The sequence below is a fragment of the Lipophrys pholis genome, assembly GCF_963383615.2.
Source record: "Lipophrys pholis genome assembly, chromosome: 15".
NCBI lineage: Eukaryota > Metazoa > Chordata > Actinopteri > Blenniiformes > Blenniidae > Lipophrys > Lipophrys pholis.
Genome location: NC_137642.1, coordinates 1,839,709 through 1,861,548, shown reverse-complemented (window position 1 = coordinate 1,861,548; position 21,840 = coordinate 1,839,709). Strand labels below are relative to the sequence as shown.

The 21,840-nt window shown below is 41.0% G+C and overlaps 2 protein-coding genes across 3 annotated transcripts in view; one reads left to right on the top strand and one right to left on the bottom strand.

The window, feature by feature from the left end:
• The window catches only part of LOC308121127 (uncharacterized protein), a 29,660-nt gene extending 17,255 nt beyond the window's left edge, over positions 1 to 12,405 (bottom strand). Inside the window, exon 1 of the mRNA XM_080482215.1 lies at positions 11,482 to 12,405. Coding sequence (XP_080338341.1) covers positions 11,482 to 11,513 — 32 coding nt within the window. The 5' untranslated portion in view covers positions 11,514 to 12,405. The remainder of the gene's footprint in view (positions 1 to 11,481) is intronic.
• The window catches only part of smap1 (small ArfGAP 1), a 227,822-nt gene that overhangs the window by 31,571 nt on the left and 174,411 nt on the right, over positions 1 to 21,840 (top strand). For both annotated transcript variants that reach the window (XM_080482214.1, XM_080482213.1), the window contains exons 2-4: positions 1,186 to 1,319; positions 5,566 to 5,651; positions 11,496 to 11,565. In XM_080482214.1, the coding sequence (XP_080338340.1) occupies positions 1,186 to 1,319; positions 5,566 to 5,651; positions 11,496 to 11,565 (290 nt within the window). The remainder of the gene's footprint in view (positions 1 to 1,185; positions 1,320 to 5,565; positions 5,652 to 11,495; positions 11,566 to 21,840) is intronic.

Below are 21,840 nucleotides of genomic sequence, written 5' to 3'. Positions count from 1 at the left end.
CTTTTAGTTAAGATTGTTATATTTTCACACAGAAATATTTACTAACTTAAATAAACCTTTTTCCTGATATTATAAGACTGATATTTTGGTATTAGCTATTTCCAGTTTATCTGGTGGTGCCCCCCCTTTTTATTATTAATAGATAAATAATGCATTTATTCAAATTAATAATTTTTCATTAATAAATTATTTTTGATAATTGATTAACTTTTAAGTAATTACTCAATTAATTTAGGAGTTGTTAATGAGTAAATGACCGTTTACTCCCATTAATAATTTAAATCTTTCAGAAATGACTTCCAGTGATTTATTACTTTCAGTAATCTATTACTTAGAGTAATTTAACGCAAATAACCAACCATAAATCCCAACAACACACATGGTCTATTTATTCCTAAGAAGCAAGAAAATGACTTCTGTTGCTGCCAGATTTTGAGCCTCAACCATCTGCAGCCTCGACCAAAAGAGCCATCCATTAAATCCGGCCACAGCTTTCCAGTTGACGATGCCCTCCAATCCCCCACGTTTCCTCAGATTTGTGTTTGTGCCTGACAGCAAAGGCCCTTACATCATCCCCTCCACTTTTCTATTTGTCTTCACTTCTACATGCCTCTCCGCTCGCTACAGTTAGAAAGCGTGGTTAGGGGATTTGCTGGAACTCCCGGGAGGTGCAGCAGTTTAAAAAGAAGCTGGCACCAGCAACGTGCCACTTGGTCAGCGAGCGGCTCCCACCGCGGTGGCGTGTGCAGGCATGCGCAGGCATGCGCATGCTAATCGACCCTGTGCTGAGCACGCTGGAGTTGTTCCTAGAATCCCACACAAGCACTCATTGAAAACTGGACCCAGTGACATCAGGGGGTAGCAAGAGCTACCTCTGAGGTTTTGAAGTGAAGAGGTTCAAAGAGAATACCCGCCACTTGTTTGCTCTTCCATTGCACTGCTGCATTTTACTCATTCATTGCTTCCCCCTGCTCTATCACTTTTGCTGCTTTGAGTTTATTTGCAAAGGAATTCTGAAGCTCGATTTAAAATGTGTCAAATGTCCTGGATGGAGTGCCGCTCTCTGCTGCTACACTTCAGAAGCAGTTAGTTTGATAACGCAGCTGGAGTTTTGTATTAAAATTTGAACCGTCACAGCTTTAAAGTGGAAATGTAATTCTTTCTCTCTCTTTATTCTGGCTTCAGGTCCTCGGTGGGCCTCATGGAACCTTGGGGTGTTTATGTGCATCCGCTGTGCCGGCATCCACCGTAACCTGGGGGTCCACATCTCTAGGGTGAAGTCCGTCAACCTGGACCAGTGGACGCCAGAGCAGATCCAGGTACTGACAAACGCTGGTTGGGACCTTAACAGAGAATGTCTCAATGAATAAGAATCCATTTATTATTCTTGTTTTCAGGGCCTCTCTTCTCACAGTCTCCGTTTGTGATCTTTCACTCTTATGATCACTCCCCTGCGACGCTGGAATCAGACTTTTAGTAAACCTACACCAGTTCCTGTGCAGTGAAAACTGCGAAAATCATTGAAGAGCTGGATTTCGTTATTTGCTCTGAAAATCACTATTGTAAAATACCATCTCTGTACTATAAGAGGGAATTCTTTGTAGTCAGGGCAGTTTCTTAGACTGTCATCCTTTAGCTTTTCAAGAAAATATGACGTATTTGCATGTTTTACTTGTTATTGAAGTGTGATCTATAGTTGCAATATTGTCTAATTCAGTCTGATGTAATTAGTACTGCACTAAACAATGATTTCTAATGATTAATCTACAGATTCTAATTATCATCTATGTAAAACATCTTATTACTCTATGAAATAACAATGACTTTTCTCTAAATAAATATTAAATACTTGTGTGAATTGAAAACACATTTTAGTCAACTTTTCTTCAAAACAAACTAACAAAACAATTTTTGCACAGCAGCGTATTAATCTGCAACAAAAAAGTAGCACAGCATAACACAAAATAAATCTTTACAAATTTGATTTAAAGCAAAAGCTTACACTTCAATATGTAGTTGGTATCTTCCACAACCAATAAAATGAGATAGAATTCAAATAACCTTTAGGAGGAATAGTGAAACATTGTAAAATATAAGGAGTTTATTTTTTTAAAACATCTAGATAAAAAAAAAACAAAAAAAACAATTGCAATTTGAATAACACTAAAGATATTTTAACTGAAATAAATTATAGTTACCCTTTTTATCTTAAACACATTTATCTTCTCCATAAAACAAACCTTCTATCAACAACCACTCGTTGCCCAGGCTTAGTGCTAATGGTAATCTTTCTTTTACTGTCCACAATAAATCTTTACAAAAGGAAAATAAAGCTTTATCAATTTATTGACCTTATTCTACACCAAAACTAGGGCCCTGTCATAGTGCATCATTTTGTCTGACAACTTCCGGTGGGCGGGACTACTGTAGTGTTGTGTCGTTGCTCGTAGTAGCAGCTCGCTCTGTACGGTGAACGGGATTGACAATTGTTGGGATTTATGGTTGGTTATGATCATAAAATTACTGTAAGTAATAGATTACTGAAAGTAATACATCCCTGGAAGGAATTTTATGAAAAATTGTAATTATTAATTTAAGTAAACTGTCATTTACTCATTAACAACTCATAAAATAATTGATTGATTACTTAAAGTTAATAAATTATCAAAAAATAATTTAGTAATGAAAGATTATTAATTGGAATAAATTCGTAATTTATACATTAATAATAAAAGGGGGCACCTCCAGAGAGTCTGGAAATAGCTAATTACCAAAATATCAGTCTCGTTTGGAAAAGGTTTATTCAAGTTAGTTAATATTTCTGTGTAAGAATATGAATGAAGGCAAATACACATTTGGCTGTTCTTTTTTAAAGGAAAAATTATAACTCAAGTTTCATGTTTGGAAAAAATGGAATTGTTCCTTTTGGTGCAGAAGACTGTGTAAAACAATTTTTTTCCCCTCAAAAAAATACTCAGGAATTGTTAGGAGGAATTCTCACTGCTAGTAATCTACCTGTTAATTCTCCTTAAAAAAAAGAATAAAAAAATAAAAATTGATAAGAGAATCGATAAAGAATTGTATCGTTAAACAGAACCGAAAATGGAATCGGAATCGGAAAAATCACATCAATTCCCATCCCTAGGTGGGACCACTGCCAGTTTGGCCGGGTGTTCAGGGGTATTAGGTGCAGGGGCAGCACTCTGGTGGGGACTTCAGGGGGCAAACGAAGCCCCCCAGAGGCTGTGAGGTTTTAGGCTATTAAGAAGGCTTATTTGGCAACCTGGGGGACTATAATCAGTGGCAGATATTTATTGTAACCTACTGCACAGAGTTGATGTCAATCATTAAGACCTTGACATCAGTCCACACTCTTATGCCTCCTTGTCCTGGAGGTGATGAGCAATGCAGTTACTGCACAGAATTCCTTTAATAAAAAACACAAGAAAAGGTAAAACACTGAATTGATGAATCAAACTGTCTCAGATAAACTATCAAGTCAGTTGAGTAAAGTCACAAAATTAGTTGCTAATCATTGCCCATTATTTTGTGACTTTGATAGTTGAGCATATCAATGCATTAATGTATCTTTCACGATAGGCCCTCGATCCATATTAAAAACAAGTTATTCTATGCTGTTCATTGGTGTGAACAAGGTTCATGGATCATGAAAATCAGAAGACCTCTTCAAATAAAGGCACAGGCTAAAGGCCCCTGAACACTCCCAAAGGAACAAGAAGAAAGTTTGGGTGCTGACAAATGTTTTCAGAAATAGATTTTGCTGAATTGTTAAATTAATGAAGAGAAAGTTTGCGTCCAAGCTGCCATGATGTTCGACCGGTTTTAACTGTTTTAATGCAGGTTTTAACGACAGGAGCTGACAATATTGAGGGATCGTTCAGAGACATCATGGAAGTCCGACGTATGCTACATGTTAATGAGCTTCTGGGCTCACACAGTAGCCAGGCTACATACTAAACATGATTAAAATATGACTAATGCAGTCATTAGCGAGCTGGATCGGGTGTTTGCAGCAGACTGCAGTGTCTCAATAATAGAAGTTAACAACAAAAAGTCTGACCAATCAGTCTGTCGATTTTTGCCTGGAAGTACGCTGTGATGTCATGTGAAGTACGCGTTTCTTGTTATTGACACGCTTTGAAACTGCGCCGGAGCAAAGGGTGCAGGCACATTGGTCTTTAACAACGTACGCCCGTGCAAAGGGCCCTCTTAAAACCGCGTATATAACCACCTGAACTGTTTTATTAACAAATTGGTGCTTCGCGGAACATGTAAATAAAAAAGCAGTGGTTACGGGCAAGGGAAATCTATTCATAGAGCACCATTCACACAGGACAATTCATAGAGCGTTACAAAGAAAAAAAAGACATTAAAACAAGTAATGCAGAATCTTGTTTTAATAGGATCTTTGTGTTTCCCACAACCCCTGACCATACGGTCTACTTTGGGACCATGAAGAACAAAACTCAAATGTGCAGATTGTTTGCAACCTGACTGCAATGATTGCTTTTAGTTTGGACATCCATTCTGTCATGTTAGGTCACTTTTTGGAGGGTCATTTCTTTCTTTCTCTTGAGGGAGGGTTTAAAAAATGTAGCTGCACAGAAGAACAGTTTACAGTTTCAAATAAGTGCTTTTTAAAAATGAAGAGCTTTTTAAAAATTATCACCCGGCTTGTATATATTTGTGAGCATTGTTTTCAGAGTCGTGACGACCAAAGTTGTGACGACCAAATTGGATTGTTATTACAGTGACTGTCAATTATAAAACTCAGTCATGACACTCTGAAGGAGTATGTGCAGAAGAACTACTTCCTCTGGCCGTGGAGAAGGAGCAGTTCTTCAGAAAAGTTGTGTTTTCACCCACATTTGAATTAGAATTTCCACTTGAAATTTTTTCTTTGTTGTAACGCAGAGTATACATGACGAAAATGTCTATATTTCACAAAACCAAACAATCATTACCAAAAATGATCACAATCTCAACATTAAGCAAATTTTAATGAACCCCTCTAATGCAAAATACCGTGAAATGTCAAAAAAACCAACTTCATTGTTGCTGTTGCATTATGCATATTTTTCCAAACTCACCCTTACAGTATGGCTTTGAGCAATAGCCATACTGTAAGGGCTTACATAGCTTATCTCAGGTCTCAGTGTTGGGTTGTGCCACTCCTTCTTTTAAATGTTTTTAATTTGCCTGGCAGTTTGGCCGGATTGCAACCTCTTGCCAAGTTTTGGGCCAAGGGCCTTATGTTTGACACTCCTGGCAAAGAGGCTACGCACTGCCTGATGCATCCTATGGACACAGTAGTATATACTGTATATAAGCCTTTAGATAGTCATCAAGGGGTGCGATAATAGAGAGGTAAGACTCCACGATATCAGATAACAGCAATTTATCAGGTAATGTGCGATAAACATTTAGGTAAATGATGTTAATGACTTTGTGTTTTGACATTTGTTCAGCCAGATAATGGTGCTGTTTCTCCGCAATGCCTTCCCTCCGCAATGCCTTCCCTGACCTCTTACTTTCTCCTTGCAGAGTATGGTGGACATGGGAAACAACCGGGCCCGCCAGCTGTACGAGGCCCACCTGCCGGAGAGCTTCAGGAGACCACAGACGGACCAGTATCCTCCCTCTGCTTTTTATTTATCAACCTCCGCCTCCATTTAGCCCCTCTTACATTTCCATAAAAACTCATTTTGTCAGCACACGTTGGGATAAAAAGTGTGCATCACCGCACAGCTGCATGCAAACGGCCTGCATTATAAACTGTCACTGATATAAAACCCCCTGTGTCACCATACGTGTCTGCATAGATTTGCATAAAAGCTCCCCGTGTCACCATATATGTCAGTGGTTGTTTACATGCCAATCTTAAAGCTTACCATCTCGCCAGATATTCACACGCGCACCGGCTGTGTCATCATGAAAATGCATGAAAACTCGTGATATCACCAGCTTTATTTTTTACCCGCGCTGTTCACTGTCGACATTAGATTCTCTCATGTATTGGAAGGCTTTGTAAGAATTTGGGATGGAATATACACCTAGAATTAGAAACACAAGTTGATTTATTTTCATTGTTTTGAAAAACCAGAAGAGTTTAGTTGGCTGTGGAGACAGAGAATATATAAACAATATTAATATAGTGAAGATGTTTATGGAGGACTGAATGTGGCAAAAATAAATAAATACACCATTAAATAATTATTTAAATGTGTCATTAATTTATTACAATTGGAATTGAATATATAAATATAGCATGAATTAATTAAAATACCAATTAATTTTAAGTAAAAGACATATATGATTATTTCACTATTTAATTAATTATTTAATTGCCTAAATGTGCCAAAATTGAAAAAAAAAATACAGCATTGTGGAGGCAGAGAATGATGAGACGGACAGAGGAGTCGAGTGGGCTTTTCTTTATTGCCTCCAGCAGCATGGCAGCGTAACTGCACTTCCTCTTTTATCACCTCCCATCACCAACACACCCCCACACGTCAGCGACACACCCACTGCATTGTGGTTGAGAGAACCTCCCTCCAGGTTGCTCAACTCTAGGGAAGCCCACGTCTCGGGGGCTGCACCACCTCCACTGGCTGCTCGGGCATGAAATGGGCAAGTTTCACAGCTAACACAGTCCATTGGCTTGTGGGTTGGAACCCATTGTCCGGTGTAGTGGCAATCCCAGGCCTTTAGCCACCTCTGTCCAAAGCTCAGAGGTCAACTGGGAGCGTCTGTCCAACATGACATTCAACGGCGTGCCGAAACGGGCCACCCAGGTGGATATGAAAGGAGGAGAACGAGACCGCGATGTACAGTAGCTTCCCCGTGTTCCCAGCGCTCATAGCAGCTATCGAAGAGGGTTAGGGCGGAGTGCAGTGCTTGGCTCTATTCCCGAAATGTCGGTGGAAAAAGCACCGCTGGTCATCATTCTTGTGCCTATCCGTAACCGCCCCGACCGTAGCCTGCGCTTCCTCCTCCGGCCGGCATTCAAGTTGTGCCAGCAGGACAACATGCACTCCGTATGACCGTGACGCCAGCAGGATCCTGTCTCCCTCCTCCACCATCCCACGACAATCCTTAGTTCGCACGAGCGGAGAGCTGGCCAGAGCCTTGCGCACCTGAGCTGGTAGTTGACACAGGAACTGCTGGATGAAGAGGAACTCAGCGTCACCCGATTCCCGCAGCGCCAACATGTTCTCCATCAGCTCCGTGGGTTTACTGTCTCCCAACATGTTCTCCATCAGCTCCGTGGGTTTATTGTCTCCCAACATGTTCTTCATCAGCCCCGTGGGTTTACTGTCTCCCAACATGTTTTCCATCAGCTCCTGGGTTTGCTGTCTCCCAACATGTTCTCCATCAGCCCCGTGGGTTTACTGTCTCCCAACATGTTCTCCATCAGCTCCGTGGGTTTACTGTCTTCCAAGCTGTTGAGAGACAGAAGCGCTCTGCTCGTTCGGCCTTGGACAGCTGGAACAGCCGGAGGAGTTGAGCTTTGAGCGCGGTGTAGTTTCCCCGCGCCGGCGAGTCCCGCAGCAGCCCCATCACTCGACGGGTGGTGGAAGAATCCAGCGCTGTGATGACATGGGAAACCCCTCAGAGATGAAACTGAGCCTCAATATGTTGGAACCACCGCTCAGGATGGAGCTACCAAAACTCCAGCAGGTTGACAGCTGCAGCATACACCACAGGAGCTCCTGCGCAACCGCTGCTGACTTCGACAGACATGTTCAGATGTTGGGGTCACCAATGTGGAACGGACAGAGGAGTCCAGTTGGCTTTTCTTTATTGCCTCCAGCAGCATGATAGTTCACCTGTCAAACATTTCTCTCGTGCGTCACCTCACTTCCTCCAACAGACCCCCACACGTCAGCAACACACCCACTCCATTGTGGTTGAGAGAACCTCCCTCCAGGTGCACACCAAACTGTTAATTAATTAATTCAATTTGTCATTAATTACCTAAAATTGGAATTAAATATAGAAATGTGTTATTAAATGTGTCATTGATTCATTCACTTTATGTAAAAAAGATATTTCATATTATTTCACTATTTAATTTATTATTTCGTGGTCCGGTGTTGCACTGCTTCATGAATTTATTTTATCTGTCAAACTCAAAGTCACTCATCAAACTCAGTGGGCGGGGCTAACGCTGATCGAGTCAAAATCATTGCTTTGGTCTGAAGAGTTTCAAAACACAGCGGTTACATTACCGGAGGATCTGCAAGAAGTTTCTCGGGAGTTGGTGAGAGATGTTTCAGAGTGTAAAATATCTCTCACCATTGGGTAGTGCAGCAACACCCAGACTTCACCTTGTTTTTTGTCGGTTGCAAATAAAGCTTTTTTAAATAAAGTTTCCAAACCAACGAAGAGATGTATAGTGTAGCAATACCAACCATTGTTAGTTATGTGGCGATACAGGGACGTGTTAGTATTTGACACCTGGGATACCCTGGGATACCCCCGCTGAATATAACCTTACACACAGAAGTTAAGAAATAAAACTTCTACACCTGTCGGGTGGAAACAAGACGAGTCTGGATTTTTACTGTGAGTCAGGAGCAGAGTTTAACATCTAGTGCCACCCACTGTTTCAGAATATATTCACTTGCTCTGCAACAATCCTTATCTGAGATCGGTCTGTTCTGACGTGATGTGCAGGAGAACCAATCAGGTGTAATGAGCCCACTGAGTTTGATGGGTGAGTTTGACAGATAAAATAAATTCATGAAGCAGTGAAACACCGGATTATGAAATGATTAATTAAATAGTGAAATAATGAAATGTGTTTGCATAAAAATGAATATTCATATGTGGCAGAGAGGTGATTAAGCTCCTGATGTGAATCAGGTGTGCTGCCTCCCCTCTCTGCCCATAAAGGACGAGCTGCCAGACACTCGGGGTGACAGGCGGAGAGGCAGCAGTGTCTGGTGTTTAGTGTTCACTTTGAGTCACTTCAATAATATAATGATTTCTGGAACTCCTGACTCTGTGCCTCTGTGGGGGAACCCGGCGGTGGTGTGCTCTGCTGCCACATCATATTTTACTTAATTAATGACATTTATATATTTAATTTCAAGTTTAATCAATGAATGACACACTTAATGAATTATTCAATGGTGTATTTATTTATGTAATTTTGGCACATTGAGACGATATATAGATAAATAGTGAAATAATTATATATGTTTTTTACATTAAAAACATTGTATTTTAATTAAATAATGACACATTTAATTATTTTCTTATGATTTAATGACACATTTATATATTTAATTTCAATTTCAATAAATTAATGACATTTAATTAATTATTAAATGGCATAGTTATTTATTTAATTTTGGCACATTCAGCCCTCCATATATACTGTAAAAGGTTTTGTTTCATCTTATTGTTGAGGTTATGAAAAATATGGGGGCCTCCTTTTGAAATCCAGTCAACCATCTATCGTAATCAGTTGAAACGACACTAATGGATTATTACCTCACCACTCGCTGCATATATATATATATATATATATATATATATATATATATATATATAAAACAAGTTAACACCTCTTGAAATGATTCACTCAATTGCCCTTTTTCCTTGTAAAGAAGGATTAACTCTTCGTCATCAGTAATTGTCAGCTCCAACTACAAACACCAGCAGCAGATCAGAAACAAATGGCTCGCATCATCGCTGTCGTTCCACATGTTTAACCAGGAAACCCTCAGAGCTGTCTGTATGTACGGCGCTGCGACAGCGGTTTCCAGTCTGCCCTTTTCCGTGATACAAGACAAGGCAGCTGTGTGGTGAACGCAGCGGCATATGTTCATATTTTCACCAGCAGAGTGAAATAAATAATCTCCCTGTTTGAAATGCTACTCTAATACCCTATCTTGTATCTGGCAGGCCCATTTGTTCGGGTGGTCATCATTCTTTACTCTTTTGAAGGCCATTAGTTGTTCTGACAGCAGCGCCGCTGGCTGAAAGCAGCAGATAACGGACCCTGGATTAGGAGCTCCAGGGCTTCAATGTGTGCCTTTCTATGTGTGCTTCTGCTTTTCTTACTCGCCCATCTTTTTTTAACCGGCTATTTACTGCACGATCCTTTCTAAATGAGAACATGGGAGTTTGAGTCTAACCCTAATCCTAACATGTGGCAGAACGGACATAAGCTTTATTGACGAACATGTAAGTGATTCATTGCAGTATGTGATGTATTTGATATTAAATTGCTCTCATAACCATTAATAGTTGTGGATGCACTGATAAAAACACAGCAATCCCAAGCACATTGACTACGTCCATTAACACAGTATGATAAAATGACTGGTACGGGTCAATGTCGGCACATTAGTCTCTTAACACCCCAAAAGTTACTGGAGCAAGTTTTCACAAAGCAAGAATGACACTTAATAAACCAACACATGGAACGAGGATAGAAAGAGCAACTTAAACATTGAGCATAATTTCATTCATTGCTCCTAACAAAACCACAACTACTCCTACTCGCATTTATACTGGTATAACTACTGCTTCTTCTTAGTGCAGGCTGGGGATTGTACATAGACAAGAAGGTCATTCTTTTCCATAACAGGCACCTAAGATAGCCAAAGCACCTCCATAACACCCCCAAGAAATGTGACTTTTTTTTTTAAAGTGGTTTATTTAGATTTTTTTATGTGTAAAGATTATAATTTGTTCCCTGGTTAATTTATAAATACTATAATAAAACATGTATTTCTGTATTTATTTTTTTTAACTAAAAAGCAGTGTAATGTAATTCAGCCAATTGCAGCAGCGCATGCATTAACCTTTGAACTTACAACTTAGTGTTATTACGAGTGCATTTTTCCTGGTGACTGCGTAACTTACTGATAGTAATGAAATATGAAGTTATCCTCCCCTCCCTGTGAATTTTCTTACTAGATGACAAAAAAAGACATAGATAATGTCCTGAAATACTGTAGAAGAGCAGTCATGACACTGTCTTGAACATTTTGAACCAGAAAGTAAAAAGTAATTTGAATTTGATTCCCAGTAGTGACCCATCATCGATGGATAGGTTGAATTCCTCTGGAGCTGAATCATACTTGTATTTGTGTTTGGTGGTTGTATCTTTCTTTTAAAAACACAGAAACAAATTATCTACAGAAGTACAAGCTTAAGAAATAACCAACTCTAGCAAGAATATATCACGATGATACAAACCTTCACAAAGGGGAATGCACAAATAGTGCTAGAAAAAAATCTGCATTTAACAATTAACATATTCGTTAAACTAAAAGTTTTGACAATTTCCTTTGTTGGTTACTCCAAGGCTTTTGACCAGGCAGCTTCATTGCCCTCATTCCTCCTTTCATCCATCACTCATGCCCAGTTTATAAATGTTGCATTTCTTTCTAATTCATGCAAATTTTTGTATCAATGATTTTGTGTAGATTCAGTCCTTACCTTTTGACCTTTAGAGCCGTGGAGGTCTTCATCCGGGACAAGTACGACAGGAAAAAGTACTGTGACAAGGATGTCTTGGCCACAGTGAGTATCAGCAATGCTGTTCTACATATTATCAGTGCATATTACTGTTAATATTGTTTACCGATCATGTCCAGGATTTCTTCCATCGCTGAGCAAAAAACTCCATCTACACACTTCTTCATCTTTTAATAGAAGCTTCAAAGCATAATGACCAATTATAGTCTATTTGCCATCACTTGCACCATGGCTACAAAATTGAATTAAATGAAGAAACTGCTTAAGTCGAATGCAGTCAAGACCAAATCAAGACCAAAACTTGAGGGGGTCAAGACCAAGTCAAGAACAACCCCAGAGCATACCACGATCAAGAATTTAAAGGCCTAAGACTAAAGACTTCCCAAAACTGTGCGATTTTTGGCCGTCAGAGATAAAAGACTGGATCGTGGCAGAATCTTTAGTAAAGTCTGTGGCAATGGCTTAATAGGTTTCCGTAACATCGTGCCTTGTGCAAGGTTCACCAGACGGCCAAGTTGGTGCTCGTAAGCCTGCGATCAATATCAGAGAGTGTCAGATGTTTGGGGCGATCGTTGCTGTTACTGCTACCTGCAGCCTGTTTCATTTACATGGAGTCTGTTTTGTTGGAAAATTAAAGACCACAACAGTAGATCCGAATGTAAAAAACTAGTAGATGCTGCTAGATGCTAACAAGTACTTCAAGCTCCCGTGGCAACATTACCCTGCAGGTTGTCCTCTCTCTCTGAGACACGACCACGTCCAGATTCTGTGCCTTCTCTTTTTTGGAGGATTTCTTTCCAAACACATAAATAGCACAACGCTGAGGCTCTCTTCATGTGTATGTTCCGGATGTGTTATTGTTCTGCTATTGCGTATTACGAAATCAGTGAACTTGATTTCGCAATGCACTATTGCGCAACCACGCCGGCTGTGAGTCAGCGGGCGTGTTTGTACAATCTGAACATAGCAAAATTCATGTCATGGCTTTAGTTTATCTTATACAGTGTGAGAGGCTGTGACTACTAAGATTGTTAAAATCGCACACTGTGGGAAGACGTAAGGCAATAACAAGACTTTAAGACTTTAAAGGAGTCATATCACACAACTTTTCAACACTTTCACATGGTTCATATTAGTCCAAAAACATTGTATTCAAAGTTTTTTGCCCCAAATCCAGCTTCTCCTTGATTTTCAGCCAGTTGAATATTCGATCATTTGAGATCGAATATTCTACTACTCAGAATCTGCTGGTTTCAGGCAGCTGGATTGGCTCCGCCCACATGCCCATCTTGGGAGGAGGAGGAAGTGCTTCCTCTCCTTATGCCACACGCTATTGTTTACATTCTATCTGTCACTAAGTTACGGAGAAACACAGTTCAACGTTCAACCAAACCAATATGAACCAGAATGTGAGCAAGAAGGAGAAGCTCCTGAAGAAGTTCTGACTCTGCTGCTGCAGCATGACGTTTCAGAAGGTTAATAAAACATATTGTGTCTGAATATGTTTAATAGCTGCACTGAATATTTTCTTTACAAAGAAATGTGCTGTTTTAACAGCAAATAAAGAAATGTGCTGTTTTAACAGCAAATAAATGACTATTCAGACCATCCTGAGTGATTATGCACTTATCTAACTATGTGCATGCCACACTAAGTTCAGATAATTTAATTATCCTCTACTAATGATCATAATTAGTAGCGGACAGGAGAATATTGTGAGCCACCATTGACCTGCAGTCTCTATCAGCACAACATTGCAGACATGAATAATAATCACAATAAACAAAAGAAAAATAACTGGCCACAGCTGTTGCAAACTAACCAGCCTGGTGCTTCGAAAAGTAATATAAAAGCAGAATTCGGAATATTTTACTTAGTCACATTTGCCGTAGAGTTACAGATAGTTGGTACAGATCTTTATTAGAAGTTTTGCAGCGAATCCAGCATTGTACTGGCCGATGGTATGAAAACTCTCCTCCGTGAAGTGCTTGGAGCGACGTACAAAACCAGGAAGTCTTGTTGGTAGATTCCTAATCGGCTCAGACGAAGGCAGTAAAAATCGACTCCTCTGCTCGTTGACACAGTAACAGACACAGTCTGGCGTGTTTTGCTCATATCTTCGCCATGTTTGTTTACCTGCAGCGGTAGCAAAGGGAAAAAAACGTAGCGCATGCCAAGCTGCCTGGTTGTGGGCAGGTCAAAGGGAGGGTCTACCTGGATTGGGGTTGACTAAAAAACCCTGGTGACGCTACACAGGGTTTGCTCTCCGATTCACTCGTTGGAGCACGCTCTTTAGAAAACATTAAACAAGGCAGAGAAAGAGACGACAGACTTTCTTCACTTCTGGAGTGTCATTCCAGGTATGGGGACGATTACTAATGCTGGAAAACCATTAAAAAGATAATTTTGCATGACATGTCCCCTTTAACGGGCCGAGACGAGCCAGGACCAAGCTCTTGAAAACGTGCCTTTGAGACCAAGTCCAGTGTGGAGTACGACAACAAAGATACGGTCTTCATGATAATGTGGCCAAAGTCGAAATGTTCTACTTCCCATATTCAGTAATGCCGGTAACGTGATACTCTCGTATTATTGTAGCGTTACTATTGTAGCATTACTATTGTAGCGTTAGTATTGTATCGTTACTATTGTGGCGTTACTATTGAAGCAGTACTATTGTAGCATTGCTATTGTAGCATTACTATTACTATTGTAGCGTTACTATAATAGCATTACTATTGTAGCGTTACTATTGGGGCGTTACTATTGTAGCATTACTATTGTCGCATTACTATTGTAGCATTACAATTTTAGCATTACTATTGTAGCGTCCTGCAGGATGTTGGAAAGGAAGACAAATTTCTTGTCTGTAAAGCCGCTTTATTACTGAACAGAATCGTGCCGCCCCTTCGCTTTCCTCCAACGGACGGACACGCACACGCACGCACACGCACGCACACGCACGCACACGCACGCACACATGCAGTCTCCACCTGCTCATCTGACCTGCCCACTTCTCCACTCTCAGCCAATCACAGGCCAAGCCGCTCTAAGTTCAGGTGACACAAAACTGCTTCTAAATGATATCAGACACAGCTGACTGACAGCGGAGGAGCTCTGCAGCATTTCGAGAGCCACCGGCTCCGCTAACGCAGATTAAATTATCTCGTCCCCTCGTGTTATTAACAGCTTATTACATCGTTCTCACGCGTTATTTAAATTTTTTTTTCTATGACCACTCCGGGGCTCCGTGTTCGCTGTAGTTTTCAGAAAGCTGGTTCAACCTTGCTTCTGCCTTGTAGGTAGTGTTAGGTATCATTTTTATCTATATTTTCTAGATACTGCATGTTCCCAAAACTGTGGCTGTCTTAAGGACAACAGATCTAAGATAGTTAACAATTAACACAATTATTTATTAAACAAAGACATTCTCCCCACATGGTCAACTTGCACAGGACGGCCGTGCTCCTCCCAACACTTACGGTGAAAGAAAGAGAGAAGGATTTTACAGAAACACAAACTCTTGAATCAGAGAGGCGGACTTCCCTCCCCGGGTCCTCCCTGTGACCCTTGACCACTCTGGCCAATCATAGTGGACTCCAGTTTGCAGTCACTTCCTTGTTTACAGTGCAAAAGTAAAAACACTTCAACCAGAGTGTCGTAGATGGTGGTTGCTGTGCCATCAACTATTGTGGCTCTCTACAGGTATGTTGTTTTCACCACAACCTTTGCTCTGTACCGTACAATAAAGACGAGATGTTTCTCTGCAGATTTGTCTGTGGACTCTTCTAGTCCCATATCGATGTACAGCGACTGCTTGAGCTCCAGCAGCAGCTTCTTCTCCATCACCTGTATAGTTAGTTGTTTTTGTAGATCATTTGTTGCAGAATTTCAAACTATTTCGTTTTTGATTTATTTAAAGCAGGCCTTGAAATCTAAAGTTTCAAACTTTCACATTATTTTGAAAAAATCTGATCATTAAATATTAGTGAAAGAATTAATTCATAGTCTTAATTTCACTTTATTCTATTTTTCTTCATTGAGCGCTGCCAGAAGTTGGTTATGAGACAAGGCACTTTCTTTGTTTACAAAATAGTGCACATTTCTATTTAGAAATAAAACTATAAAAAATGGGGGAGGGGGATTCCCTGAAGTTGTCAGTTCTGCATGTCGCCCATAGCCAAGGTTGGCTTCCCGACAGTATGAGCGCCACATCCTGTTTGTAATCCTGTCATACAGAAGCCAGCTATTGAACATGGGGTCAGCCATCCATCCTTTGGCAAACTTCTTCTCAGTTTTCCTCTCTTTGGCTGGTGATAAAGTGGTTGTCGTTGATGGTGAAATTGTGACGGGGATGGTAGTGGCCACCGGTGGCATGAAGATGACAGGTGGTGAAGTGATGACAGGAAAAGTGGAAGTTACCATCTTGACAAAATCTAGAATGGATCTTGATCCATCTGCCTTCCTTTTTTGGGCCTTTTTCATCGTTTTAGTGACTCGTGCTGTCTAATATTTCTTGTTGCTCAGCGTTATTACTGGGCGCCTCTTCAGACTCTATCTTAAAGTCAACAACAGTGCCATCTGGTGGAGTCAGAAAATAAAGAAAATGATTCACGAGGCTTCTTTTTGGGCGTAACTAGTGACACGGCATGAGATCATTATACACATATTTTAGAGGGCTTTGAGCAACCCGTCTGCTAGTTTCGCGGCCATCTTTTCCCAAAATTGAACATCCAAATAACGGCTGGATGGCTCGCTGCCTCAAACTATGGCACGGACACTGAAAACGATGCAGTTAGCATGAGTCGAGAATCAACCAGGACAAACTTGTGTCCATAATGTTTCAGGATGTGATCGTCCCAGTAACAGCATTTGTGACAGAAATACTACAAGTCACAACACAACAACTGCTTCAGGAAAACAGAGTCACTCGCCAACCTAAAGCCCACATTCTCTCATTTTAGCGCCCGCTGTCTCATTCAGAGTTCGTCTCCTGGTGCTTGTTTATTTCACTGTGGTCTCTCCTTCAGTTTCATTTCACCACATTCTCTTCGTCTTTTCCCTTCTTTGCTCTCGTGTCTATCTCTGTGTTTTCTGCGGCTTTCTCTGAAGCGTCGCCAGCAGCCAGACTGTGATCCAGGATCTGTTTCTGCCACCCACACAGACGGCTCGGCTTTTATATGCAAATTAATTATTAAAAACAACTCATTATCACTTTAAGCAGTTTCACACAGATGGAGGAAGGAGACGAGAGTGTAGCTGCAGTAACCCTGAGCACACACACACACACATTAGTGTGTGTGTGTGTGTGTGTGTGTGTGTGTGCGTGCTTGTGTTTGTTTGACTTGCTTGTTGAGGTTTTATGGAAAAGAAACATCATGTGTGTCTCACTGCAGTTACATATTGTATTCTTGCTGTACTGCTGTATTGGATGGATTTATTTCAATAATGTATTCAGGACTAATTAAACAACTGAATGAACCAGTAAAATTAAATCTTAATATTTCTAAATATAGTCATTTGGATTTTTAGCTGTTTCAGTCACATATAATCCGATGTTATTAGAAGAAGATGCTTGAAAAAAAGTGGATGTTAGAGGGATGAAGATCCATCCATCCATCCATCCATCTTCTCCTGCTTATCTGTTTCCGGGTCACTGGGGTGGCAGTCTGAGCTCTGTCACCCAGATCACATTGCACTGATTAAGAACCTTTCCTGCAGGTGGTGAGCCCACGGGAAGGTGGTGCCTGGTGTGGGACATGAGCCCTCTACCTAGAGATTGTGAGTCTCATGCTCTACCAACTGAGCTAGCTGGGGGATGATATCCTATAAAGGAAAAAAAAAGAAAAACTGAAATTTCAGTTTTGGTGCGGAACAAGTCCTAACAACATTTCAAGGCACATTATACTGTATATAAGGTGAAGATGCTCTATAATCTGGGTGTTGGTTGGAAGAAGATGCTCTATAATCCGGATGTTAGCTGAAGTTACATCAATTTGGAGGAAGATTTTAGTGCCTTGAAAAGGACAGCTTGTATTAGTTTGCAGCGCCTGCATTTTAGTCCCACTGTTCATATAGCATGAGCTCCTTGTTGTGCCACAAGGGAAGCACTCGGTGTATGTGTGTGTGTGTGTGTGTGTGTGTGTGTGTGTGTGTGTGTGTGTGTGTGTGTGTGTGTGTGTGTGTGTGTGTGTGTGTGTGTGTGTGTGTGTGTGTGTGTGTGTGTGTGTGTGTGTGTGTGCTCACATATGAACCACAAATTACTTCAATGTTACTGGAATCAAGCAGACTTCAGAGTGCGTCTTGAAGGTCCTCTGTGACGAGCCCAGTGATTGGCCTGAAACTGTCACAGGAGAGCAGCACAGTGGCCCTGCAGGGAGACTTAGATGATTTCCAACCATATTTGCCTGCGTTAGTCATCGGGATGTCCTGTCTGCTGTGTCCACAGCTCTTACTAGTGTTCACTGTGCTCACTTACCTTCGGACGACCTCTGACATATTAAAGCCTGACGTCAGCGAATGAGGGATGGCCGAGGTCACCGGGACAGTTACACTGTAGTACGTCTCAACGTTGCCTTTGACTGTTTTAAGTTTGGAGCTTTTCTCACTTCATGTGTTCTTAAGAAAAGCAGAGGATACAAGGAGGCTACGCGTTCCCATGAACCACCCCTGCAGAGCTCGACGTGCTCATCCCAAAACTTCTAAATACATATTGAAGCAGCACAGAATGCAAAGGGAAGCTACGTAAACTACGAGGGCTGTGATTGGTCCACTCCACTACGTCATGGGGCATGCTAAGAAACATCACATATGATCCAGATGATGTGCGTCTGCTGGCTTCACCCGAAGCTAAAATTTACAGCTTCACCGTTGATCTTTATCAGCTCAGTATGACCACAAACTAAACACTAACAGTGAGTTTCATGAGATTTCAACCGACCCTTCGACGCCCCCTAGTGTTATGGCAGTGAACTACTCTGCAGCACATACAACCTCGACGTTAAACTTGCAGGGTGACGGTATGGCGTAGACGCTAAACTACAGCCACAATGCATGGGGCGGCATCAGTTCGGTTGGTAGAGCACTTGTCTCCCAATTGGAAGGTTGTAGGTTCAATTTCCGTCTCTGCCTGCCTACATGCTGAAGTGTCCTTGGGAAAGACACTGAATCCTAAACTGCCCCCATTAGAGTGACAGTGCCTTGCATGGTTGCAGCCTCCCATGGTCTGTGAATGAGATCAACTGCACTTTGGTGCTGGTGTCAGCGAGTGAGTCCATTTACCACTATATTAGCCTTTAAATCAGGGATGGGGAACCTCCGGCCCGCGTGCCGTATCCGTATCCGGCCCGTGAGACTGGTTGGTACGGCCCACGAGGCAGTCCATAACAAAAGAAATTATGTCATATGCGAAATCAAATGCCCTTTGGGGCTGGTGTCTGTCTTTCCGAGCCATGATCAATGTCTTGAACGCAACATCAGCGTAAACATCATCATGTCTTGTCTTCAGTGATTGACAGGTGTCAACGAGAGTAGAACAGCGTCAACGGAGCATGGCTGCTAAAAAAAGAAAAATGAAGCTCTTCCAAAGTGTTAGTTTGTCTCGGAGAAAAGTCTCAGATCGGATCACTGACATGGCACAAGACATTGAAAAATCCTTGAAGGACGCTGCAGGAGATTTCCAGTTTTTCTCTTTGGCGTGTGATGAGACAACTGACATAACAAACACAGCTCAACTAGCCGTTTTTGTGTGAGGGATTACTGCCGACTTTGAAATTGGAGAGGAACTGCTGTCATTGCACGCCATGCATGGAACTATTAAAGGTGAAGATCTGTTTGAACAAGTTGTTTTGGCCATGAACAAATTTGACCTGCAGTTCCACAAGCTGAGTGGCCTGGCGACAGACGGAGCCCCAGCTATGGTTGGCGCCCAAAAAGGATTGACTACATTGGTCAGAAAAGAAATGAGTGGCCTCTGGATCCAAGTGAGTTGTTTGTTTGCCACTGTATCATACAACAAGAGAGCTTGTGCGCACATTCCTGTTATGAAAGTTGTTTACACCGTAAACTTCATCAAAAGCAGAGAACTGAAGAGTCGGCAGTTCAGGGAGCGACTGGGTGAGCTGGAGTCGGAGTATAGAGATTTAATTTACCATTGTGAGGTGCGATGGCTAAGTCGTGCAAATATGCTTGCATGGTTCTACAACTTGAGAGAAAGGGTAAAGCAGTTCATGGAGATGAAGAGAAACAGTTGTGGAACTGAGTAAAAGCAAGTGTGATTTGGCCTTCATGGTGGACATTTCCAAGAACCATTCAGAGTTGAATCTCAAGCTCCAGGGTCCGAACCAGCTACTCAGTTCTCTGTTTTCAAATGTGAAATCATTTCAAAAACTGAAGTTGTGGCAAGTGCAACTGGAAAAGGGAATCACTCTGCACTTTCCCACTCTGCAAGAACAGAAGCCAGCAATGACAACTGAATATGCTGATGAATGTGAAAAACTCCTCCAGAACTTTGGAGAGGTTTCAGGATTTCAAAACCAAACAAAAATACCTGAACATGTTGGCAGCACCCTTCACTGTGGACCCAGTTGATGTGCCAGACAATCTGCAGCTTGAAGTGATTGAGCTAGAAAGCAATGATGAGCTCACCCAGGAGAAGCAGTTCCAGCCATCGCATTATGTCACACAGATGGAAGAGTGATTCTGCTGCAAGGCAGAAGTTCCACTGACAATAAGGGGATACCTGTCGAAGCGCAGATCCACCTTCTTGGATCGGGACTGCTTATTTTTTAATTAAAGTTTAATGGCATTTTAATATGGTCTTGGCCAATTTTCAGAGCCTTTTAAGGAAATCTTAAATTGTTAAGTTCTTTTTAACTAGGGCCAGTGCTGTGTTCTCCTGTTTGGGTTTTCATTGAATATTTTCTGTCCAGACATCATCACTGTTGTCTTACTCTTCTGAAACCGTTGTCAGTGTTCCTGATAGAACACCACTAACCACTCTTTTGACAATAAGTAAGCTTCTTTTTTCCACCCAGATTGACAGTGCCTTACAATGTACCTAAAATTATTTTAGAGCATTCTGATGTGAAAATAACTTTTTATTACTGCCCTCTAAAATATCACATCATATTCTAATCACTCTGAAAATTATATCTGAGCTGTTTTCAACCTGCTTTTAAAGAAAACTTCCTGTTTCCACTCAATTGGCTAAAACATGACTTAACAAATTAATGGTTATATTTATGTTATTGCAGTTAAGTTAGAAAGGCCACGAAAATATGTTGTGAGCTGCTTACCTAAAATGAAATCGTGGCCCCTGAGGGATGGTATGAAAATCGAAATGGCCCTTGATAGGAAAAACGTTCCCCATCCCTGCTTTAGATGGTGAACCAGGGAGAGATAACAGAAAGGTGGGCTTCCACAATATCGGGTAAATATGCAGTAACTCGTGATAAATACATATAATTACATCTTTGTGTTTTGAGATTTCTACATTCAGGCAACAGTGCTATTTCTCTTGCACTGAATTGACACTATCTGTGACAGGTTTATATTCTATCCATCCCGTTTGCATTGGTAGTTCCTGTCGCAGGATGTACAACCTTGACACAGAGCTTCCAGGGGTGAAGGGACCCCAAATAAAATGATTCTAAAGCCACAAAACACATTTAATAATGACAGATCTCTAAGCTTATGTAGTTATTCAGTTTTGCTCAATGTACATTCATGACTACAATTTAGAACAGGGTTGACCAACTTGCGGCTCTTGGGTTGGTCAGGTATTGATCCACAGCCTCCTGCGTGATAGGCGAGAATTCTTGTGGCCTTTTTTAATAGCAGTTTTAGTCTTTTTAACTATTTTATCCAGGATAACAAAACAATAAAATTGTTCTACATATAATTATAATTTTCAGAAAGCTTCAGAGAGCCAATACAGAGGAACTAAGGAGTCACATGTGGCTCTAGACCACAGGGTGCAGACCCCTGGGGTAGAAGCTATACTCTACACTAAGTACTGCAGACGTAGTAGTTTACAATAGCTTTATTTTGGTTGCACATTTAATCAAACTCAAAATAACCCTTAAACTAGAACTGCAAAATATATATCACCAAATCAAATATCACTGTTGCAATATCAATATATCACAATATACATAGTTACATAGGACTAACTAAACCTCAATAAAATATATTTATTTGTGGTAGGCATTTCCATATTAAAAAAAAATCATAATTATTTTGTGCATGAGAGCCACAGGGCAGAAATCAGAAGTACAGAACTTAAAAAAAAAGGAAAAACAAAACAATTGACCAAATTAT